The sequence below is a fragment of the Echeneis naucrates genome, chromosome 12 (assembly GCF_900963305.1).
Source record: "Echeneis naucrates chromosome 12, fEcheNa1.1, whole genome shotgun sequence".
In the NCBI taxonomy this organism is placed as follows: domain Eukaryota; kingdom Metazoa; phylum Chordata; class Actinopteri; order Carangiformes; family Echeneidae; genus Echeneis; species Echeneis naucrates.
The window spans coordinates 1,600,116-1,625,495 of NC_042522.1; the positions used below are offsets into that span (position 1 = coordinate 1,600,116).

General features: G+C 38.5%; 1 protein-coding gene across 2 annotated transcripts; it reads left to right on the forward strand.

Moving 5' to 3' along the window:
* Positions 1-92: 92 nt before the first annotated feature.
* Positions 93-22,742, forward strand: ptpa (protein phosphatase 2 phosphatase activator). Of its 2 annotated transcripts, XM_029515630.1 has the most exons (10): positions 93-129; positions 1,167-1,249; positions 1,765-1,851; positions 2,100-2,225; positions 3,050-3,167; positions 4,879-4,978; positions 7,026-7,150; positions 9,724-9,824; positions 16,512-16,619; positions 21,078-22,742. In XM_029515630.1, exons 1-10 carry the CDS (start codon positions 105-107, stop codon positions 21,150-21,152), a joined length of 948 nt encoding a protein of 315 aa, XP_029371490.1. In that variant the 5' UTR covers positions 93-104; the 3' UTR covers positions 21,153-22,742. The 2 variants fall into 2 exon arrangements, with proteins under 2 accessions (XP_029371490.1, XP_029371491.1); XM_029515631.1 differs by lacking the exons at positions 93-129; positions 1,765-1,851 and having other exon boundaries at positions 1,193-1,249.
* The last annotated feature ends 2,638 nt before the right edge of the window (positions 22,743-25,380 follow it).

A 25,380-nucleotide genomic window follows, 5' to 3' on the forward strand; every position in this document is an offset into this window, starting at 1 on the left:
ACAGACCCAGACCTGTCGTTAACTTGTCGATCAACAGGAGGCAGTAAAGAGTCATGGCTGATTTAAACCTTCCTAAAATCCACAAAGAAGACGGAAGCCCTGCCATGGCGGAAACCGAGCAGCAGTCAGGTAAAATGTTGCTCAATGTTTCTGCTTAGCGAGGTCAAGCTCCGTGGTTGACTTCTCCCTGTTGTGGTCAAAGTTAATATCGTTGGCAACTGCAGCAGATTATTACATGGAGCGTTTTACTGTATCCATTGCGTTAGATAAGCCGGGAGGAACATCACGGCTTTTCTCAAGCAAGGCTATCATTCCTTATTTAAGTTAGTTACCTTTATCTATTTGTCGATGCATTCTTATATGAACCTGCACTCAAGTGTTGTTTTGTTAGCAGACGTTGTAAACTTTCTCTGAAGCCCCCGAGTGGTTCTTTCCCTGTCTGTTGTGTTTGCTAGCACGCAGTGGATTTGTAGGAGACAGGTTGTAGATTGTACCCCGCCTTTTCTACATAACATCATCAGGCCAAACTAACAAACGAAGACTAGAGAAATCATTCACTTCTCTCCTGTCCATCAAGACATGCAAACGAAGACTGCCAATACGTAAAAGAAGCAGCATCAGCTAAACTTACATGCTCTGAATTTTACTCTCCAGCTGGGAATATACTGATTCCTTTTCCTACATTTCCCTCAAAAGCGCAATCACTCCTATGAAACATTTATACCACTGATCCTCGGACTCACTAGGATGTGAAACAGGGAAGGGCAGAGAATAAAAGTTTACATTACATCCACTAAATATTGAATTTCCATAAAAATGAAACCGTGTATATATACACACATACACACAGGAAGCTACTTTTGTTTAATGTGTTGGCATTAGTCTGCCGGAGGAATTCACAAAATTGAGAAATGACTTATATTTTTTTCTTCCTCTTCCTCTACTGTTTGTAGCATTGCTCCTGCTTCCAAAGCAGTTGTATAAGTTTTTCCACGTCATTCAAAAGACCGCAGAGGGTACACTACTGTATAAGAATTATTTGGTCCAAATTATTTTGATTAATGTAACTGTGATCTGTTTGGGAACTACAGAAAAACAAACTTCTTCTACTACTAATTTTTCTCTGAACTGTGTTTCCAATCCTGTTTTCGGATCCACTCCTGAAGTTGAAACACCTGAAGTCACCTTCATGGTGCCTAAGAAAGAAATCAGCATGGTGCCTGACATGGGCAAGTGGAAACGATCTCAGGTCGGTCCATGCATGTGGTTGTGTGCAATATGTTTCACTGGTTGAATGGCTTTTGTCTGACTTGCCATTTTGTGTACCAAATACTAAAAAAAATACACAAATAATAGCGTTAGTAATGTAGATGTGTAGAGAATGGTGTGATACCAGTGCATTTATCTTAAATCAACCTTATATCTGTTGGTTTTTACAGAAAAAAAATGCTATCAAATTCATTACTTATCAGTCTAAAATGGCTAAATAAATGGTTCTTTTTATACTTTGAGATGAAATTATAATTAAATTCCAAGTTCTTGTTTAATTGTTTTGACTTTTGATCTGCCACAGGAAAACATTATTTTATTTCACTGGACATCTGGTTATTATATAAAAAAAAAAAACAATTCAATTAGTCTCAAAGTGAACATTTTTAGTTCAGTTTTACAAGATTATTTGTTTTAATATCATAATACTGATTTAAGTTGATGCAGTGCTTCATCTGACAACCCATCTTCATAGCTTCTCTCTCCTTCCTCTAGGCATATGCTGATTACATAGGTTTCATTCTGACACTGAATGAAGGTGTGAAAGGAAAGAAGCTGACATGTGACTATAAAGTGTCGGAAGTAGGTCATTTGTCTTATCAGTATCTTGTTTGCTGTAAAAGATAGCTAAACATTCAATATATATTTCTAAATTTTAGTTTTACATAATGTAAATCATGGGAAATTTTGTATTTCTGAGCTGAATGCTGCTTTGTTTTTTCTTGGTGCTGGAAAGGGTAAAGGGATTGTTATCAGATTATGATTATAAAATTTGTTGGTATAAAGGTCAGTCACAGTGTTGCTGCAGTCACTAATGTCTTGTTTGACAGACAGTAGAGAAGTTACTAGATCTTTTGGAGACACTGGACCGATGGATAAATGAAACCCCTCCTGTTGATCAGCCATCACGCTTTGGTAATAAGGCCTACAGAACCTGGTACGTCAAAGTAGACCAGGTTAGTACACACTATTGACTTTTCCACAGTCATTGGCCTTGTTCACACCTGGTATTAACAGACATAGTGGGTGATGGAATCACACATGCCCAACTACCTAAGATGCATTCTTGCATCCAATTGCTCAGAGCACATTCAGAGAGGTGTTGTGCATTTTGCTATATTCTCTTGGCAGTGTGTGTTGGGCTGCATGGCAAGTCACCAGCTAGGTTTGAACATATAGTCATCCTCATGACACTGGTGTTCTATTAAAGTACAAGTAGAAACAGTCAGGGAATTCAAATTTATTTATATTGCACCAAATCATAAGAGTTACATCAAGGCACTTTGCGTATAGAGCATGTCTATATGTATGTATGTATGTATATATGTATATACATATATATAAATAAAACCTTGAGATATCTTGAGTTTATGTATTACAAATAACAGGGTTAGGGTCAGGATTTGTAGTCACACTATTTTGAAAAACTCTCCCACATATATTCCTTTTCATTGTGTAATGAAAGTGTCAGGTGTCAGGTAGAAATAAAGTAGTCCTACTTGCGGTCTCTAAGCTGTTCTAAAGATGTGGACTATCAAATATATCTTCCTACTCTTGTGTCAACCATCCCCATCGCGTCATGGTTGTCTCTGTTATTTCAACAGCGGAAATTTAAGCAATTACAGGCATTATTAAAAATAAAAAATGTAAAACTAAACTACTTAAAGCTGATGGTGGTCTGATCTCACCTGAGACATGTGAATTCCAGGTGTAAACACGGCCGGCCATGCGTAAATCCACATGCTCTGTACGTAGATGTGAAGAATTTTTGTGTGAATAGGAAGCAGAGGCCCTAGTGTCAACAGTGGTTCCTGCTGAGAAAAGTGCAGCAGTTCCAGAGATAGCGGTCTATCTGAAAGAGTCTGTGGGGAACTCCACCAGGATAGACTACGGTACAGGTAACTGTTTTATTTCAGCCTTTGCTTGTAGTTCTACTCACAACACTCTGACTTTTGAGCTTGTGAGAAGTTTACAAAACACTGATGTTTAAATCTTCTGCAATGTAATCTAACTGCTTATCATTCGTTCCTTCTTATTTTGAAAAGTAAATAAGGCCATTAAATTAATTTACTGCATTATGAAGTGCAGCATTGAATGAATAGCAAAAATAAAACTGTACACAGAGGAAATACTTAATGTGATTTTTCAGTGTTTGACACCCATTGAATTTGACAATGGGTGGCCATTTTATTCATTGAGCATCTGCCTCTTGTTTTCCTCTTCAGTGTTTAGTGACATGGATCAGCTTTACTGTGCTATGTAAAAGAATGTAAAAGCAAGAAAGTGAAAATAGCATTTATTTTGCTATTGTTTTTGCATTGTGCACTGCAGAAGGTCAGTTATTATCCAAAATAGACCTTACATGTTGGCAGATAGGTTTTTAGTTTTTCAGGCGGCCATCTTAGTTTTTTGAAACCTGTAGAAAACACACTTGGAATCTCTTCCAAGTGTGGAATTGACCTACTCTGGATTTTATCCTGACTGTCTAGACAGGTTGTCATGCATAGTACCCTGTCAATCATAAGGCAGTAAGGTCTTTGTCCAATTTCTGCTTTATGATAGATTTTCCTCTAAATGGTACCAGCATTTAAAAAATGAGCATCATGTTGTATTGAAGAAAACTTGAAACTAGTGACTAAGACCATAAACTCATTAGGAAAATGTTAACTGACCTAATAAATCAGATGAGAAGTAGAAACATTTTCCCATAGACTTCAATACACTTTCATCTGGTGGTCAATGGTCAACCTCCATGTGTACTCTACACAAGCCTTTTTTTCTCCATCTTTCTTGTCTTTGCCTATAATATCAGAGAAGGAGAGAGAGAGCAAAAGTAAAAAAAATAATAAATAAATAAATAAATAAATAAAAAAAGTCAGGTTTAAAGATGCAATGCGGTTATACCCACTTGGAACTACATCGCTTATAGACCTGGCAATGTGACCAATGTGTCCCTGTTCCAACCCTAACCCTCCATAGAACACAATAGAGGACAGAAAGAACTGAATAATTTTCAGTTCTTTTTTTTTTTTTGGGGGGGGGGGGGGGGGGGGCTTTGTTTGGTCTGACTTCAGCGCAGATATTCTGTCAACCCAAGAGAAACCAATTAGCGTTCTTAATTGGTTGCACACAATCCAGAGCAGCTTCACAAACCAACCTAAAGATCTGTGTAAAATTTGCAGTGGAACGCACGTAATTAAACATAATTACTTATATTTTGTTCTAATCCTAATCTCTCAATTATGGAGACCAATGAAAGCCTTCTCTGTCATGTCTGGAATGTCTGATTGTATGCTCATCTGCTTGCTTTGTACAAATTCTCTTCCAATTTGTCACGCTAGACCACAGAGTACTATATGTTTTACCACAGGGTGGTGCAATAACACATCAATTGAGCCACTTTTTATATTTTAAGTTTTTCAGGTCAACAACAAAGGAGAAAAAGATTTAATCATCCATCCAAAAAGAAATGTAAATGCTTTTGAATTCTAATTATTATTTTTTAAAGTAAATACAACGGAAATGAAATTTTAAGAGAGAGTCCGGATTTGATCTGCACACGGATCATGTTGATATTTGAACATGTCTTCTGTGTGATTGTCTTCGCAGGTCATGAAGCCGCTTTTGCTGCATTTCTCTGTTGTCTCTGTAAAGTGGGAGCGCTCAGGGTAGATGATCAGCTGGCAATCGTTTTTAAGGTTTTTGACAGGTCAGCCGTGGTCTTCTTTATTTTAAGTAGCACTGTACAGAAAATGTGAGCATTGTTGGATGATTCTTTCAGCACTTTTGTGCAGACTTTCCATGTAATCCAGTGATCAGGTTCTCTAATTTATCTGCTTGACACAATGAGCATTACAGTGTCACATAGCATTGACCCTCTGCTATGTATCTGAGTGTAGTGGGAAGTTTGACTACTCTATAAAGTCCATAAAAATTCCATCAATTTAAAGCAGCTACTTTTTATTGCATCACCAATAGCATTTAGATTCTAGAAGAAGTCGTCCAGTATCAAACCCCACTTCTTTGCTCAACAAGAGGTAAAAAGCAATGCCAATGACTCTTTTCTGTCATCCTGAAGTAGAAAAAAAATTGCAAATGGCCTGTTTTTTGCTGATACTAGTAGTGTCCAATTCATACAAATAGACGCCGGTGTGCCTTCTCCAGCCTGTCACTGAAATAACAGATAAAGACAAAATTCTGTGAATAAATATGATTCAATGCAGGGGCTATGTTTTATTTTTTTATGGATAAAAAGTGTTGCAACACTTATCTATTGATTTGAATGAGTTCCTTTTCATTGCATAAGGGTTTATAATCCACTTGCAAGTACATTAGATCTCCAGTTACTTAAAATCAGGATTGTTTGGGCAATAACCACTGTTTTTGGGGGGTGGGCATCAAGGTTAAGTTTACATAAATAGATAGATACTTCATTAATCCTGAAGGAAGTTCAAGAATTATTCCCAAATTAAATGTAAGAATGCAATTGAAATGAAGTTTTTAAGATGTAGAATGAATTGAATTACTTACCGTATTTTCCGCACTATAAGGCGCACCTTCAATGAATGACATATTTTAAAACTTTTTCCTTCTGGGCCATGTGTAAGGCGCACCGCATTATAAGGCGCTACAGTAGAGGCTGGGGTTACGTTACGTTACGCGTTAATGTCCATATTCACAATATGACCAACCTTGTTCAACTGTAAACACACAAAAGAAACACGTAAAGCTCACTTTATCAGTTCATTCCTCATCTACCAATCCCTCGAATTCTTCTTCTTCAGTGTCCGAATTGAACAGCTGGACGAATGCGGCATCCAAAACGCCCGGCTCCGTCTCATCAAAGTCATTAATCGAGTCAGTGTCGCTGTTGTTGTCTGGCAGTTCAGTGACAATTCCTGCCTTCCTGAAAGCTCGGACCACAGTTGAGACTGATATATCAGCCCAGGCATTTATGATCCACTGGCAGATATATATATGGATCAATATCAATATTGATCCATATATAAGGCGCACCGGACTATAAGGCGCATGGTCAGCTTTTGAAAAAATTGAAGGCTCTTAGGTGCGCCTTATAGTGCGGAAAATACGGTACTTGGTGGAAAATTATTCTGATTAATTACAGAACTTCTTGCCTGCAAATGGAGTTAATTTGCAGGCAAGAAGTTCTGTTAACAGGAACAATACAGCTTGTGCAAATCCAACCTCTGCAAATAAATTAAATTAGTCAAACAAGAACGTTCTTAAATTTGATTGCTGACCTTGTCTACAATCCCAATATATTCTTTCCATCATATTTTTTTGTGTTTCTGAATCCTTTTTTCCCAGGTTTGAAATAAAAATATGTAGTTTGGATATGCAGATGGTTTTGTCTTCTACAGTATTATTGTGTAATGCTATTGGGTGTTTAGATTACTGTATATATATTTTTTTTATTTTTTTTTTTATTTTTTCCCTTTTTGGTTTTTCCCTATTTGAGGTTACTACACCAGATGAGGTCCGTGACTTGGATGGTCGATTTAGCCACAGTTTTTACTCCGGATGCCCTTCCTGTCCAGGCCTGAAGAATATCTGGTCCTGGGACTGGCACAAGCCTACCACTGGTTTCCATTGTCACTGGGGTTATAACCCAGGGCCTCTACATACAGAACATGTAGCTCTACCACTGAGCTATGTTCCTGGGCCATGTGTATTGTATAAATATAGAGCAAATTTTCTGTGAGGTCTCAGACTGTGTGTGTGTGTGTGTCATTAAGGTATCTCGCAGTGATGAGAAAACTACAGAGGACCTACAGAATGGAGCCAGCTGGAAGCCAAGGTGTATGGGGACTGGATGACTTCCAGTTTTTGCCCTTTATATGGGGCAGTTCCCAGTTTATAGGTAAGAACCTCGCTGCAGCCCTCTACTGTATATCTGAGGAGAGACATGAAGAATGTGATTAATCAAATTCAATTCAAACAATGGGAAAGAACCTGAATTTGACATTAGTAAATTCAGGTAAAGGAAATAACTGATTATGAATTGTTAAAGATCCATAAAGTCTAAAGGTAAACCTCAAAGTGGACTTTGATTAAATTAGGCCATCACTGTGTGTACAATTATTTGGCGATGATTAGGACATTTGACGATTAATTTTATCCTTTAACGACTACAGCACTCTCACTTAATCTAAAATGCTCATAAAGCTCAAACCTGAATATTTAAGAAAGTAAAAGCAACGTTTTGTCTATAAGAGTATATCTCAGTGTGCATAATTATTGGCAAATATTGGTGTGCAGAATTATTAGGCAGCTATATGCAAAACATATTTTAGCCATCTCACTTGTTTATTTTCATCTCTTCCAGTGAAAATAATGAACAAACAACTGAAAATTTACAAATAAACATTTCTAACACTTCCATATTAAGAGAAAACAAAAATCAGTGACCAATATAGCCACCCTTCTTTTCAATAGCCTCCCAGACACTGTTCAGAGAGGTGTACTGTTGTCCTTCATGATAAATCTTCCATTTTAGAAGAGCCCACAAATTCTCAATAGGGTTTGAGTCAGGTTAGGAAGGGGGTAATGTCGTTTTCCTGTCATCTTTAAGACCTTCACTGGCAAGCCATGCAGTGGAGTACTTCTTTGGAGTCTCTTTTGAAATATGCAGGCTTTTTTCTGTACCACTGCTTGAAGAAAGTGTCCTTTAAAAACTGGCAGTAGTTCTGGGAGTTGATTTTAAGTGCATTTTCAACTCGAAAAAGTCCAACTAACTCATCTTTAATGATACCAGCCCATACCAGAACCCAACCTCCACCTTGCTGGCATCTGAATCAAAGTGGAGCTTTGTACCCATCACTGATCCAGCCATGGGTCCATTCGTCTGGTCTGACAAGAGTCACTCTCATTTCATCAGTCCAAAAATCCTGGAAAATCTGTCTTCAGGTATTTCTTGGCCCAGTCTTGACATTTCAACTTATGTCCCTTGTTTAATGGTGGTTCGATTTCCTTACCTTGGCCATGTCTCTGAGCACTAGACACCTTGTACTTCTGGATTCTGGATGCTCCAAGTAGGTTACAGTTCTGGAATATGCCAGCACTAGAGGACATTGATGATTTTTCGTAAATCTTTGGCAATAATTTGCGTCGTTTTTTCTCAACACGTTTCTTTCGACCCTGTGGACTTTTTGCAACAAAACATTTAATAATTCTGTGATCACGACCCAATATCTTTGCAATTTCAAGTGTGCTGCATCTCTCAGAAAGATTACATTTTTTTTTTTGTCTTTTCAGAGTCAGTCATATCTCTTTTTCACCCCATTTTGCCAGAGGAAAAGAATCTGCCTCATAATTATGCACACCTTCATATAGGGTGTTGCTCTCCTCAGGCCACACCCTCCCTCATTACACAAATACACATCCCCTGATATGGTCAAATCCAATAAGCACTCAAGTTTATCCAGCTTGGAGTTGGAAAATATGCATACAAAGTATGATATGGTCAAAATACTCACTTGTCTAATAATTGTGCACACAGCATAGTTTCATATTTTTTCCTGTGGAAGTATTAACGGTGTCAGTCCACAGAGAAATGCTCAGAGCCCTTAAATCAGAAACTGACCCTTAAAACCAGCTGTCAGCACTTCTGGAACTTTTGATGTCATAATTAAGCAGGCACCTCCCTTTGCCATGTCCCCAAGCTCAGATCACCAGGACAATAGTCCAACCTTTTAGGTTTTGGTCTCTATGAGCATTTGGCTGAAATCTGATTTATTTTTGTAGGGTCACTCAGAAAAAAGTCAGCCAATCACAGGAGCGAGATTAACCAGAGAAAAACCTCAGAGAAGAGATCTAAAAGTGCACTGAGATGGTTTTAGGTCCTAAAAACCACAAATATGTCTTCAGTAGCTCAAGTAAAATTCCTGGCTGATGCGTCAGGGTACATACGGAAAATCCAACTGTCAAATTACATTAATTAAACTTTTGATTATAAAAAATAAATGTATAAACAAATAAATACATTGAACAACCGGTTTGAGGACATCTAGATTCAGAAAAGATTTCATTTTTCAATTATTGTACATAATAGTAGTTCCTGTTCTCCAAATAATATATACATATATAAACACAGTTATGGTTACCTAATGCATAAGGCTATAGGAAAGCAGACCATAGGGGAAAGGCCCTCAGGTGTGGAGGATTCACTCTTGCAGCACTCTCATTCATAGCCAATCATATGGGGCCAGTCGGAGGGTTTTCCTGGTATAATAAATGAATCACAAATTGCGAGCACTTCAAAGGCACCGATTGTTGTATTATTATTATTTTTTTTTTTTTTAATTGTTTTGCCAATTTTTTTCTCATGGAGAAATCCATGAGTCTTCTGTTTTGCTGAGTCTGTTTGATCTAATGGTAGGTGACTGGAGGCACCTGTTGGCAAACATGTGCACTTACACCTTATTTTTCCTCCAGATCACCCAACAATCGAACCGCATCACTTCATCGATGAGAAAGTGGTGAACGAACATCACCAAGACTACATGTTTTTGGAGTGCATCAAGTTTATAAATGAGGTGGGACAAAAACACAAGTTACACATTTGCAACTACCCTTTTGCTTATAGTTAGATTTTCCCTTGTGTTAGTCAAAAGTTTGAGCTTATAAAAATGAACAAAATCTAGCGTTTTTGGTGATGAATCAGCTTTTACGAAGTGATACATCCTCTTGTCTCAGGTGTGTTTGCACAGTAATATTATTTAATGATATTATTTTTGACATCATTTTGAATTATAATAAAACTTAACTGTGTCACAGAAGAATCCCTGCTGTCATCCATTTGGAAAATAGAACACACTTTTAATAAGCTACAATGAGTTGTCATTGTACAATCAGATTCATTTGTAAAAACAGGGTCAAAATTCTAATTTAGAAATTCAGTAACTGCTCCTACACATTTAACAGTATCTTTGTAATCTCAACATCATTTAATATAATTTAATCAACTTTTATTTACAAGGTTACTTTGTTTAACGATATAAATCTTTTTTTTACATGTGCACACTTGAGTTTCTCTAGCAGGTGACATACAGGTTTCAGAGGTTGATTTACTGGTACATGCTCTGGTGTTATGAACATTACTTTGCCAACTGGAAATCCTCCTGGCCCATACATATTCATCTGGATCCTGAAAATTCCTATTATTTCTGTGTAATCTGCTGATACTTACAATGCAATACACGAACTGATGGTCATACAAATTGCTTCTATCACATTTTGCTCTGGTAACTGGTTGAACTGTTGTTGTTGACACAAATCTAATCATGTCAAGAATAGTTTTTTTTCATTTGTAATGCACAAAATTTTAACAGAGCCTATATCAAATACTTTTCAAATAGTCTCTATCTCCTTTTTATTATTATAATCTCAGCAATAGGCATCAGTAGGAAAGAGTGGCAAGGAAAAACTTTAAAGAGAAAGAACCCTATAGCAGAACCAGACTGTGGGTGGGTGGTAAACTGGTTGTGGAGGGAGGGAGAGAGAGAATGATGCTCAGTGCATTCCCTAGCATTCTTGGTTAAACAATGTCTAAAAATTTTGAAATATCCATTGATATATTGCAAATCGTGGAGAACAGGGTCTGTAGTCACCCTTTTTAGAAGTAAAACTGGCATTGACAGGATGACAATCAGAGTGACAGATTGTGAGTGTTACAAAAAAACAGGTAGAATAATCTAGGGATTTTCACACGATCAAAACTTTAGTAGGACGTGTAAGACTACACTGTATTTTGGACGTAAGCGATTTATTGAAACTGAGGCTGATCGTCAGGGAAAGGCTAGTAAATTGTTTTACTGTTACTTGCTTGACTAGAGGTGATTCATCAGGCTTTATGGGCACATGCAGCTGAGAAACATCAGCATAGCCATGGAAATGAATTCCATGACTGAAATGATTAGTTGAGTTAAATAATTCAATTATAAAATATGTTTAAGGAAAATTTTCTTGCATAAAAACTTAGATTATATTGTATTATTACGACAGGCTCTGTTTCCAGTGGACGTTAATTGCCGACGCACGACAGCGCAATCATAGTTAAGATGCTGCAAAGTGAAGAAATGACAGAAAAGCAAAAAAGATGGCAAATGTCAAATGTGGGACCATTTCAATTTGCAAAAAAGTGAAAACAGAGTAAAATGGAACTTGCAAACCCTGACAAAACTTTTTTTAAATAATGCAGCACCTAAACCGGAACACTGAAGTCCGCAGAGCAGACATAACGTAATGCAACATAACATTAACATGTTCATATGTTCATAAAACCTTTTTTATTTATTTATTTTTCTTTTAGACCATCGCTCTTTAATGAGGGAATAGTGGCAATGGATGAGTAATCAATGTTTAATGTGTAGAGAGAGAGACCCTATCAAGCGCATGGAAACCTGTAGACTTCCAACAGTCATAGTCTTTCTGCATGCTTTGTTGGGACAATGTTTTTCCTCCTTTAACTAGACAATAAGGTCTTAGTAATAATATGTCTGTCACACTATACACTTGTGAATGAAGTTGGGTAAGATCCGATCAGTTTACCATATTAACTGCTTTAGTTTTGTGTTTTTATTCAATTCTCAATAACATATTTGGAGCATTGGAGGCTTTGGGGCTGATTTTTCATCATTACTACTCCAAAAAATCAGCAGAACTCCTGATCAGATAAAGCCAGAAACCTCAACTTGATGTGTTAAACTTTTCTTTGGTCATCATGGTTTCCAGTGTTTATATTACTTGTTTCATGACCTACTATTCCTTGTTAAAATGAAAGAAGTCTTTATGGAGCAACATAATGAGAATTTGCTGAAGTGACAACAGTAGAAGGAAGACCACACAAACAGGAAAAAAAGAAAAGCCTTAATATAGGTGTGAGACCCCAAGCGCTTTGTAGCCACTTCTGCAGAAGATAAAGAGCTCCTTCTATAGCTAATCCTTTATCCTCAATAGCTTTTCCTTGCATATTGCACATACACCAGCACTGAACCTTCATCTTTGTATAACATCACGTGAAAATGCATATCACCTCACCTTGCACCTAGGATTATGCATATTGTCTTTTTAAATAGTTGATCTGTTGTAGAAAATACTAAATACTGATTGAGAAATAGCAAAGGTACAGCTGCTGGTAGTGACAACAGGGTCAGAGAGATTTGTAATCCCTAATCTGTGTTAATTTCACTCCTTCTAGTTGTGACCAATTAGACTAAATCACACCGTTCGTAGGGTATCTCTGTCATCATTTCCAGAAGTGTACATTTAGGGGGCTGGGGCCTTTGACTGAAGCTCCTGTCTACCAACAGTAAATCCTCTGTTACAGTCACTTAGCTCTTTTCCTCTTGACACAAAAACAGAATCAGATGTGATCACTCAGCATTACAGTACATCAGTAGATGTAAATTGTGCAATGCAGAGCACATGTGTGGAAGCTACTGCATTTGTTATGTTTCAGTTAATGTTTGGCCTGCAGGTATATTTAACAAACGTGTATCATACTGTTGGAATTGAAGTGCGGCCCACAGCTGAACAAAGTTAGGTGTCAGGAAAAGGAAGATGGGAAATAGGTTGATGATTCTCTGCCTAAGCAGGAACCATGGGCTTTGTTTTTGGAAGAAAAGGAGGGATAGGAAGTAAGGGGCGGTTTGGCATACTGGCTACATCCTTTTCCTCCTTCCAACTGAGACACGCCACCTTATTCCCTCTATTTCCGCCTCCTCTTCCTGATGTTTGACCTCTCCCACCTCCTCACACTCATGAAAGGAGGCTGGTGTTCAGAGAGTGGGTCCATGCATCTATTCAAATCAAATCAAGTCAAATTTATAAATATAGCGCTAAAAAACAGTTACATCAAGGCACTTTACACATACAGCAGGTTTAGACCAAACTCTTTATAAAAAAGGATGAAGAGGAGGTGGGGGGCTCGGTAGAGTGATGGAGAGGTAGGGGGAGACAGAGAGAGAGGGAAGTCCTCAGTGCAACCCCCTACTCTAGGCCTATTGCAGAAAAACTAAAAGAAAAAGTAATAAAACCCTACATTTTTAACTGTAGACTTTGTCATGAAGGAAGGATTTAAGCCTGATTTTGAAAGCAGAGCCCCCCACCAGACTGACAATAGATCTGGAGGTCAAAGTAATGCCATCCAGAGTGGTTATGATCAGATAATGCTTCTCATAGGTGTTTCGGGCTAAATACAATGACTTTAGTTTAGTCTGGGTTCAGAAATAACGCGTTTCAGATCATCCAGCTCTTTATGTCTGTAAGTTTGATTAGCTAATTCATTTCATTCAGCTTCATTGAAAAAGTGTAACTGAAAGGAAGCATATATAGAGTGAAAAGGATCAGTCCAAATACAGAAGCCTGTGGAACGCCATGATTAACTAAAGTGTGTGAGAAAGAGTCACCGTTAACACGAACAAAGTGATATCTGTCTGATAAATAGATTCAAACCAGCTTAGTGCAGCATCTTTGATCCCAATTTAATTTGTAATAAAATATTATGGTCTATGGTGTGAAAAGCAGCACAGAGATCTGACAGGACAAGGATGGAGGCAAATCTGTTGTCTGAAGCCATTAGAATATTGCTGGAAACTTTAACAAGTGCTGTTTCTGTGCTATGATTTACTCTGAAGCTCTGCAAACAGGCCATTGCTAATCAGATGTTCACGTAAATGGCTTGCATCTGCAGTCTGACAGTATCACGCACGCACAGGCCTATATCAGCATACTTAAAGTGTAGAGGACTTTTTAACTGCACGCTCTGTCATACAGGAAAGTTTTAAGCCTGGTCTTGAAAGTTACTAAAGAGTCCGCCCCCCGGACCGATGCTGGGAGTTGGTTCCATAGAAGAGGAGCCTGATAACTGAACGATCTGCCTCCAGATTTACTCTTGGAGACTCTAGGAACCACAAGTAAACCTCCATCTAGAGAGCGGAGTGGCCTGCTAGGACAGTAAGGAACTATGAGCTCTGAGATATGATGGAGCTTGGCCATTGGATCAAAAAAAGAAAATCCTGATTCCCATTCTAAAAGCATCAAATTTAAAGAAATGCCAAATCTTTTTCTTTTTTGCATGATGCATTATGGTAAGTGGCCAATGGTTTAAAAATATTACTGATAAATCAACCCCACATCAAATGACCCAAGCTATAACAAATACATTTTCTTGTGTCATATTGGTAAGGATTCAAAACTTCTCCACTATAACTGCCTGTGTATTATTGCTCTCTTGTGTGATATGGTGTCGTCCAGCAACATTTTTCCATTGAAAGAAACAGCTAGGCAAGTTTTACGTTGCGTGTTTAAACACAATTAAAGAATCCCAGTGTTCAAGGGCTGACCAGGTTGTTTTGAGCAATGGAAAAGGGGCTTACCAATACCTTTGCAGACTGTCCTCATGTGAATATCCATCTTTTTATTTCTTTTGGTGGAACAGTGGAACACAGTACATTATCAATAACAGTTGGCTGAATCAAAGCATATTATGAATATTACGGATAGATTGCTTCAGTTCTTAGTGTCCTTTGTGGTCTACACTGTCCAGTGCAACATGCATTTGTCGGTCTGTACATGGAGGCTAGAGTCAATCCCAGCCAACGTTCCGGGCTAGGGCGGTGTACACCCTGGACAGGTTGCCAGTCTATCACAGGGCCAATAACCACTCACTCACTCAGACTCATACAGACAATTTAGAGTCGCCAATTAACCCAAACATTATGTCTTTGGACAGTGGGAGGAAACCCACACAGACACGTGGAGAACATGCAAACTCCACACAGAAAGGCCCCAGGCCGGGATCTGAACCCACAACTGAACACAATATTTCTTAATGAAATTAAATGACTTAGTTTGTAGGTTAAAATGCAGGTGTGCCCAAAGCAGTGCTATTTTCAGACAGACAACGGGTCACATTTATATCTCAGAAACGTTGTTTTGACCGGAAGCTGACCATGTTATTTTGCCTTTAAGCCTCATAGCATGTGCAGCCAAGAATTTTCCTCTCGTTCACACACGGATACTTCAAGCTCATGTGCTTTTTTTTTTTTTTTTTTTCCTTTTATTCACACACAAGGCTCTAGTGTGCATGTGTGTGTGTGAGAGTGTTTGCGTCCTCCTAAACATGAGTCACTTCCTTCACCACATGCCGCTGTGAATCACTCCTTCCTCCAGGGAATATGTGCTGTCTCCACCCCCCTTCCTTCCTCTTCCATGCCCTTCCCCCATGTGTTCTCATGTGAGCCCCTGGAAAGTGTGTGTGTGTGTGTGTGAGAGATTGGGGGGGTGCTTAAGGGGTATGGGAGAGGGCTAGTGGGAGGGTGGATGTAGGGGGTGGAAAAAGGAGAGGTTGTTAGATTGATGCCCAAGGGTCTGGGTTTGAGTTCTTCAGTCTCTTGGGAGATGATGGTGGGAAAACAATCTGTGGTACTCACTTCATTCATTTATTAATTCAGATATTTGTTGTTGTTGTTTCTTTTTCCCCAGTCCAGAAGTCCAAAAATTTTTTTTCTGCATAGCTTTACTGCCAATCGTCTTAATTGCAACCAAGAATTTCTCACTGCTTCTCAGGTGACTGCAGAAGTAGCAGTCAGTCTTTTGTTTTGCATGTTCTTCGTTATGTTCCTGAAAGCAGCATAATGAGTGTAAAAATCAACAATGTAATGAGCAACGTTGCTGTAGGTCAAAAAGCCAAAACAGAGCTGATGGAGGTTGAAACCCGATCAACCGAGGGCTTAGTCTCTGTGACTGACCGTCTTGCATCTTCAATTAGTGGCACAAAAATGTTAATTACACCAGCTTCAACTTTTTAAGTCACTATAAATAAGCACAGATAACCAACACAAAATGCCTTATCTTTATAATACATTGTAAAAGACTAAATCAGAAACATCTTAATAAAGACACTAAAAGTAATTAACATCAGTTTTTCAGTCCAAATAGAGGTTTTTTTTCTTCATAGGCAGATTTAAGACATTTTGCTTTAATGATGACCAAAAGAATTTAAATTATTTCAACTTCAATATGCAACATATAAAATAAGATATTAAACTTAATTTTGTTACTGTAGCTGTTTCCTGTTTGTCTGTTACACAGATATAAGCAGTGGCTGCTAATGATAATCAACTGAAACCAAGAATTAGTTGAACTTTTCATTTGTAGGTTCAGGTTCCATTGCATGTATGTCTCCACCATTGGTTTTATCACTCTGCCTCTGTCTGCAGATGAAGACGGGTCCATTTGCCGAACACTCCAACCAGCTGTGGAACATCAGCGCTGTTCCCTCTTGGTCCAAAGTCAACCAGGGGCTGATCAGAATGTACAAAGCCGAGGTACACCTTCTCCATTTGCTATCATTCTCAACCATCAATCAACTTTTTCATTGATTCTTCACCAAAACCTCAATGGGATGCTCACAATCTGCAGCCTACGTTGAATACCCAAAATCTGCATAAATCTGCATTGTTTCATTGGCAGTTGGTTGGCGTTATAAATATTAAGTTTAGGTAAATCAGCTTATCACACTGATTAAAAAATTTGTTCCAAATATTTAGCCAATAGCTTTAATTATGAATTTAGGTTGACAAAATAATAGGAACACCTCTCAAAGAAACGCTCATCTCCATCGAACAAGCTCAATAAAAACTGAACATGGAAGAGCAGTTTTTGGCCTGCTGTGTTTAACTAGGTGTACCTAATAAACTGCCAAGTGAGTTTGTGTCACGACAATGTTTTTTGGATTTCGTTATATATTTTCAGATCTGATATCTGTAAATATCAAAATATTGATGATGTGGAGATGAAATGATAGATTTCACAATTGAAGTAGCAAAGAGATATGAATCACATTTAAACAAACGCTGCACCAGTGAGAGCAAAACGGGTAGCAGAGGATAGAGGCAAGAAAGGGTTAACAGAGGGAAGGACAGAATGGGATCGTGTGTGTGTGTGTGTGTGTGTGTGTGTGTGTGTGTGTGTGTGTGTGTGTGTGTGTGTGTGTGTGTGTGTGTGTGTGTGTGTGTGTGTGTGTGTGTGTGTGTGCGCGCGCGTGTGTGTGTGTGCGCGTGCGCGTGCGCGCGCGCGCGTGTGTACGGTTAGGGGTGGGGTTGGGGGGGAATGCCTAAGCCTGTTCTCTCCCCGCCTGCATGGCCACATCCTGTGTTTTCCAGAGCGGCCTGTGAGTCTTCCCAAAGAGCTGAGGGGCCAAGCTGTCTGCACCCCCCGCCCGCCCTCCCACACACACACACTGTCTCCCCCTCCTCCTCTGCCATTCCCTTCATTAAATCCTCCCTCTCTCTGTCCCGACCTTCCTCCAAGCCTGGAGCAACCATCAGCAGACTTGCATTCCTCTCTCCCTTTTCCTGGCCCCACACAGGGTTTCGGGCAGGAAGCTTTGCAAGACCTGGAGAGCAGAGAATCCACTGTTTTAATCCAAGACAGACCTGATTCTGGGTCAAGTTGCCTGTTTAGAGCAGAATGTGCGAATTGACACACTCATTAAGACAATGGTAAATGGATTTGTCATGTATTTCTAGTATATCTTATACACACAAAAAAATCAGCCACCCATCACTCTCTTACAACATGAATCTTAAATCTCTTGCTTAATGTTATGAATTGTTAAATAATTACATGTCCTTTTCTCATTACAAGAAAAAATGGAGACACAACAAAAAGATGGAAAAAAACCAAAACATCTTAACCCTATTAAACAGAGCGTACCGCCGGCAACACATTTGCACAACAGCACTTTGAATTAGTAGATGTAGTAGTAGAAGTTTGAAAGTGTTTGCTCTATCTGAGAAATTCCAGTGGTTTCTGACAGCTGAGAAGTTGCACTTGACAGCCATTATAATCATTATGGTAATTCCACTTGCACTGTTGCTAGAGTTCGGCAAATCCACTCCTACTTTGTTTACTATTAATACATTCTTGCGACATACTGATAACTGCCAGATATCAAAGGTTCTAAGTGTTCTGGTAAAATGGGCAAAAGCACTTAGTCATGGGACACTTCCTGTTGCTTTAATAATCAAAAAATTTGTAGAGCAAGCTCTAGGGTTTAGGGTTTAAACTAAAGTACTGACATTCTGCTGAAAACTGCTGACATTCCCTTTCTCTTCTTTCCATAATCAATTTGAAATCTTAATCATTCATTCATTCACCTTCTACCGCTACGTGCTGTAGCCAATCCCAGCTCACTCTGGTCGAGGGCGTGGTACACCCTGGACAGGTCGCCAGTCCATCATAGGGCCAACACACAGACAACCACTCGCGCTCAGACCTACAGACAATTTAGAGTCACCAATGAACCCAAACATGCATATCTTTGGACTGTGAGAGGAAACCCGCACGGGCAGGACATGCAAACTCCACACAGCCCCAGGCTGGGAACTGAACCCACAACCTTCTTATTGTGCAGCAATAGCACTAACCACTATACCATAACAATCAACACATCTTAACAATTGAACAACTTTGACATATCCTCTCTTTCTTACCCTGTGATAGAGTCCCATAGAACTGAGTCCTGAAATGCATAAATAAGTTGATTTGAGCTGCTCTTTTTCCCTCGTCCTCAAGTCTCTGGGGTTCAGACTATATAAAATATAGTCTGAACCCCAGAGACTATATAAAATATAGTGTGAACCCCAGAGACCCCAATATATAAACTCCAGTAGCTGTAAAATGTCTCTATCATGACCATCAGGGGGCACCTCCACCGGTTCATAAAGCAAAGTCAGTTTATGTTGAAGTCTATGTGAAAATAAAAAAAAACATTTTCCTAATAAGTTTATGGTATCTGTCTCTAGTTTTGATTTTTCTTCAATACAATATGTTGTTTATTCTCTAGAGCATAATGGACCATATAGCAGAGTATGTATTAGGGTTTGGCTGAAATTGGATTACTTCAGTTTGGTTTTAGAAATGTGTCTCTGCAGGGTTGTGGTTTATACTGTGTGTCTCCTGAATTTATACATTCATTAGGTCAAAGCCAACACTTTTGGAAGAGCGGCAACCTCCTGATGTACAGTCATAGGGGGAAAAAAGATTGAGGCAGGTGGGAAGACGTATGTTCAGTACAGCCATCCAGTGAAAGAAAGCTCTTTAAAGGAGTTTGAAAAAAGTCCTGTAATTTCATCTCCTTTTTCAAAAATATGCAGATATTTCCAGACAGGCTTCATTGTTAAGCTAAACTTTAAAGTTTTAGCCACCTCTTTTTATAGATAATATCATGCAGCTATTGTTTCATCGTGTCAGTTTTGTTTTTGTTTTAAAAGAGTTTAAAGCTTCCTCAGTGCTATCGGTAGGGAACTATTTTCCCCTGCATTCATACACATGTGGTGCTTGAGTGAATATCTGGAGCAGCAGGATGGTATGCAAGATATTTCGTTGAAATGGACCACTGTGTATGTTCATGGTCATGAAGGAACATCAGCCAATGCAGCAGTTTGTCGAGATGTATTTTTTTTTACACATACTGAAGATATGAGTGTTTTGATATCCACACATTTGTTATTAGGTTTCACATTTGGTTTTGGCTGCTTTAATGGGATTTGTTCAGTGGTGTTCATGATGAACTGGTGAGCAGTAGGTCCATATAGTAATGCATGACATATTGAAACCAATCAATACAGAATACAAATGCTGACTCTGGGTTTACCAACAGACATGTAAATGACATGCTATAAATGCATTAGATGGTCATTTTGTCGGTGGAGTTTCTGTGATCAGTGATCATTTCATGGTTTGTGAAATTTACCAATGAGAGAGATGGCCATGATCGAGTGCCACAGCATACGCTGACAGCACAAGTTTTCAATTCTGCAGTGTTTCTAAACACAGTCTCCCAACCCCCAATCCAGACACTCAAAACCCCACCCCTGCTCCCCAAAACGCCCTGTGTCTACACATACAAAGGCCCTTGTTTAGGCTGGTCAACAGCCATTTTGAACATGTTCACAGAGCAAATCCAGTCAGACGAGTTTTGTGTGTTTAGGTCAAGGTTGAAGCTCTTGAGTCGTCTGTGGTGTCACTCTAATTCGAAGTCTTCTGTTTTGGTCTTTTCTCTTTTATGGCTGTATCATCTGAATACGACGCATTTGACAGTATCCACATTCTGTTTTGAGTTCAATTTAAAATATATTTTTCTTTGGTCTCAGGGCCACCATTAAGACTGCACTTGACGTAAAAAACTAGAGGGCTCAAAATTGCCAGTTCGACGCATGCAACGAGGCAAAAGTACATTTATTAATATTCACCAATTTGATAACTCTTGTGAAACAATAAATCTGCACGGATGGTGATAACCCACATAAATTTGTGTGTTGCAGTACAGTGATGCATGTTCATCCATTCTGCAGTCAACACTTTTACAGATCCCTTGGAAGCATTTCCATCAAAATTGTATGTGTGTGTTGAGCTCTCTGGGCCAGTAAATGTCTGGGTTGGCTCAAAACAATGACTCTACTAGGGACACATCCTTTGGACTGTTTTTTCTTATTTTGTGGCACCTGGTTTTGAAACAAAGTGTGTTGGAAATAGTTTTTTTTAGATTTAAATTTTAATGTCATGTCACCAGCCTTAAAACAGGAACATTTCACAGCAAACGTCAGTGAAATTAAACTCCCTGTCCCTGAGCTTCTAATAGCAACTGTAGATATTTTAGGACATGCTCGTCAGTTCTGGAAATTTTGAAACACATGAAGGCCTCAGTCATATTTGTTTCTTTCTTCCATTGTTTGTGAGTTAGTAAAATACCTGTGCTCTTTTCATCTCCCCATTTCTAGTGTTTGGAGAAGTTCCCTGTGATCCAACACTTCAGATTCGGTAGCTTGCTGTCCATCCAGCCGGTGAACCCCTGACTCTGAAAGACAGACACACACACACACACACACACACAGTGGAAAGACCAAAATCCCAGCAGTCGAAACCAACATATTTCCCTCTCTCTGGCATCCTCGTGCAAATGTAGCAAATATCAACCACGTGAGACATGTCTACATGTCTACCACATGTAGACACGTGGTGGTGGACAACATGCTCCACAGCAAAATGTGGAGCATGTTGTGGAAGTGCTTTTGGTGCATCCTCTTTTTTCTCAACCCATTTTTGAATTGTGCCTATTGATTGATCCTTGATTCTAGAATTTGCCTCAAAGTTAGGATCCTCCTGAGCCATGTGCTCATTCACACAATCAGATGATACAAATAAGATTTTGTGTACATCTTAAGAAGTATTTAGCCTCGGTTTTTCCTTCAAGGTCAGAAGTTTTCAAGTCCCACTATTTAAATTTTATTTTTATTTGAGTTTTGGGAAACCTTGTAACATTCTTGAATCATTGTTTGTGCTTGTGTTGTGCTGCTTTATTCCCTCAAAATTCTCAGCCCAGTAAGAATATTGTAGTTTTTTGACCCCATAATTATTCAGTTTAAAAAAGACAATTTACTTCTGAATGTGTTTCTTTTAGCATGTAGTAAAGATTACTTCATGCATTTCTTAATTTATTGAAATAATTTTTTTCCTTTTTTTGGGGGGGGGGGGGGTTTAACTGTTAAGACTAATTTATACATTTGTCTTTTCTACCGTTTAATTTTCCCTCAATGTACTTTAATTTTGTTTTAATTTCCTTTCTTCTTTTAAAACCACATGTAAAATCTGCTACCACTGGTGGAACTAAATGACAGAGCTCACTGGATTTTAAACGATCTGTAATTGCATAAAAAGTCAACCATGTGGTCCATATTGGTAGGTTAAAAACCATAAAGGCTTAGTCCAAACCACAGTGGCACCGGGTTCAGGTCTGACCCTTGCTGCATGTCATCCTTTCCTGCACTGTAGCTCTCAAAATAAAAGTCAAACAAAACTGATACATTTTTTTTTATTTTTTTTTTTTAAGCAAAGCAGTTCATTATAACAATGAGAAGATATTTATGTCACAGAAATATTACTGCTGTCACAAGTCTGTCCTGTACAGAGTCAGAGACATGCCTCAGACATTTGCTTGATATGCCAATAAAAAATAGTGAAATTTGAATGTTTTATGGCAGTTTGTTTAGGTGTCATGCTTCTTAATTTGGACTAGGCCATTGTAGTTCTTAAGCAATAGAATTGCTTTTGTCTCACTGTCTTGTCATGTGTACATGACTCATGTTACCAGTAACCTGATTCACCAGGTGTTTTGTTGCAAAGAAACAGCTAGGAAAGTTTCACAGGAAACAAGAAAAGGGCAAGAGACCTTTGTGTTCTTCCCATATACTGTGTATAAATGTGGACAGAGACTCTGGATCTCTAAAGTGAAGTAACTTTCTGAAGAACCTTAAACCTTCACTCTATCTAATGAGCAACAGGACGAGTGACTAGTGGTTTGAAAAAAAAAAACAACCTGATTTTACTGAAGTTTATGTGATAATGTCCTTAATTTTCACTTGATTTATTAGCTCAGTAAATGCTTTCCTTATTAATTTTCTAAATGAGTGACCCAATTTGAAGATAATAGACCACAGAGCAGGGTATACATCAGGGCGTAACTAACCTGTGATTGACAGACTGTGCTACACACAGATCTACCTGACAATCAGAATAAAGCACAGCGTCTTCTCCAAATAGTTTCTTCTGCTTAAAAGAAAGTAAGAAGGCTCATGAACAACTTACAAACTGGAGGCATCATAATGACAGCTGCACATTTGTTTTAAGACTGCTAAAAGAATGTGGTCACATGTGGACCAGACCACCTCCAAATGAGTGTCTGCATCTCAAACGTGTCTTCGCTTCATTCATATCATTTGTACTTGTGATCGGACCTCTGGGGACAGATGTTGATGCCAGGTCTGGAGGGGCTTTAGAGATGCCAGTAGTTGCCAGTTGGTCCTCCTTTACAGGATGCTGATTGGCCCAAATTACTGAGGTTCATCCACAGGCTGCGTTATAAAGTGGTATAGGTTGAGACCACTTTGTTCCAAATTTTATTTTTACCTTGATGAGGACTTCGGAATGACTAAACTCATACATCCCACTTAAGAACATACCTGTTCATAGGAGTGAATACTGCAGTTTCTTGAAAACAGACTGTCTTTCTTGTGACCCAGTGGATTGACAGTGGATTGACAGTGGAGATGTCAAAAAAGTGTTGAATATTGCATGAGTCATAAAACTTAATACTAATCCTAAATGCAAGTGGTGATTTTTTTTTTTTTTTTTTTTTTTTTTTTTTTTTTTAACTGATGTAATTCCAACACAATGTGCAATGGTACTCTTTCTTTTTTTCTTATTTACTAGCAGCGAGGGCTGGGGTGGAATTCCCCCTACATACAGGATGTTGGACTGCAGACGAGAGTGACGGAATAAAGCAGAGCAGTCCAACAGCGATGGTACAAATGTTGCTCAACCAGAATAGCAGCTGTGTCTCATTTCATTTGAAACTTTCTGTTGTACAACACAGCCGCTGAAGGTATATTCTTCAGAGGACTGAACACTCCCATATGAGACAGCCTACAGAAAGATCAATGCAGTATCCCTTGATTCACAGAGCACTGTAGCTCCAGTGAATTCTGGGGATTATCCTAAACTCAATATTTGTAAATGGGTCACAGGGCCTTGTCTTCTGTAAAAACCATAAAATAAAAATAAAGAAAAAATGGAATCCAGGCATAAACTGCTTTATATGTTCTTCTAACTGCATGTTGCTCAACACGACATGGGGGCTGTAAATGGCAGTCGTCTCTCAGCAGCTTCAGCTGATCAATTTGACAAGAAAATTGGTGGGCCACTGAAATTATGCTGACTCTTGTTTGATACTCTCCATGAAGTAAAAGGGAAATATCATAAGCTTAGTTATTACGCAATCAATTTTTATGCTTCACACATTCAACATAGAAAATGGCTTCATGACTCACTATTCACATGAGAATGCAAGTACTTGATGGACTTCGGGTTTAAATCTGAGGGCAAAAGGCACAAATTTTTTGGCCAGACACTTGGAAGAATTTCTGGAATTGGACAGCTGTGGCGACCTGCTCTGACATGTCTGGACTTGAAGAGTGGACTTCTGCCACTTTCTGAGGGATGACAGACTTCAGACAGTGGAGAGAGGAGGTGGAAAGTAACCAGGTACACTTCCTTAATTTGAAAATGTAATGTTTGAGTATAATCCCCATTTTGATGATGATCCCCATTTGTGACTGCCAAGATATCTATCTTTCTGCTGCCCACACCATTGCAGTTAAATCATAAGAATTAATACAAACTGCAGAGCAGTCATCTGAATTAAAATCCAAGAAAAGGGGAACAAGAAATTAATAACAAAGAGGCAACAGTAAAGTAATAATGATATCATGTAAAGGTTGTGGTCATTACTACAATATAATAATAAAAAATAATAGTCATATACTTCTATAATTCTATAAGCAATCATTTCTTGCTAAGTTATAATTATACTAAAATAATTGCAGCAGTCATTTTATGTCTTCACTCTTGGACCACTCAAATGTTTTACAGCTCTGAGTTGAATTCTTCCACAAAGTGAATTACCATCTTAACATTTCACATGAATCCATTTGAATTTCAACTGTTCAGCTCTAAAAAAAATACCATCTTTCATAAAAATAAAACTTAAGACAACCATTAATCTCACAACCCTTCAGATTTCTCTTGTTATCCTTTGACAGTTGATAGCCATCGGATTAAACTATAAAAATCATTGGTAAAATTAGAACTGGCCACACCCAGCTACAATGGCAAAATGCTATTTATATAACACAGTTGTTCAAATTCAATGACGTGAAAGTACAATATTTTCAAAATCAGAACTTCAGAAAAAAATTTGTTTTTTTTTCTCCATATTGGAAAATGTGGAATAATCAAATATGTAAATAATGGGCAGCCTGTCTACAGAGTCATGCTCATAAAATCAGGATAGCAGCAGTACAGAACAGCAGCTTGTTCATAGCTTGGAAGACTGTTGGTTAACACCAAATGCCAATCCACCATGACGTCATCCATTGTTGTTGCTTTGAGGGCTCCAGATTGTAATTTATCAATTGGCTATCTTGGAAACAGCCTTCTTGGAACTGATCTGCTCTGTACTCCTGATTG

What these genes read in the sequence shown, in the direction of transcription:
- ptpa (XM_029515630.1), top strand. Translation starts at nt 105, where the DNA reads ATGGCGGAAACCGAGCAGCAGTCAG. An exon ending in GTGACTATAAAGTGTCGGAA is followed by an intron (nt 1,852 to 2,099) that starts GTAGGTCATTTG and finishes CTTGTTTGACAG; the next exon opens with ACAGTAGAGAAGTTACTAGA. An exon ending in GTTTTTAAGGTTTTTGACAG is followed by an intron (nt 4,979 to 7,025) that starts GTCAGCCGTGGT and finishes TGTGTCATTAAG; the next exon opens with GTATCTCGCAGTGATGAGAA.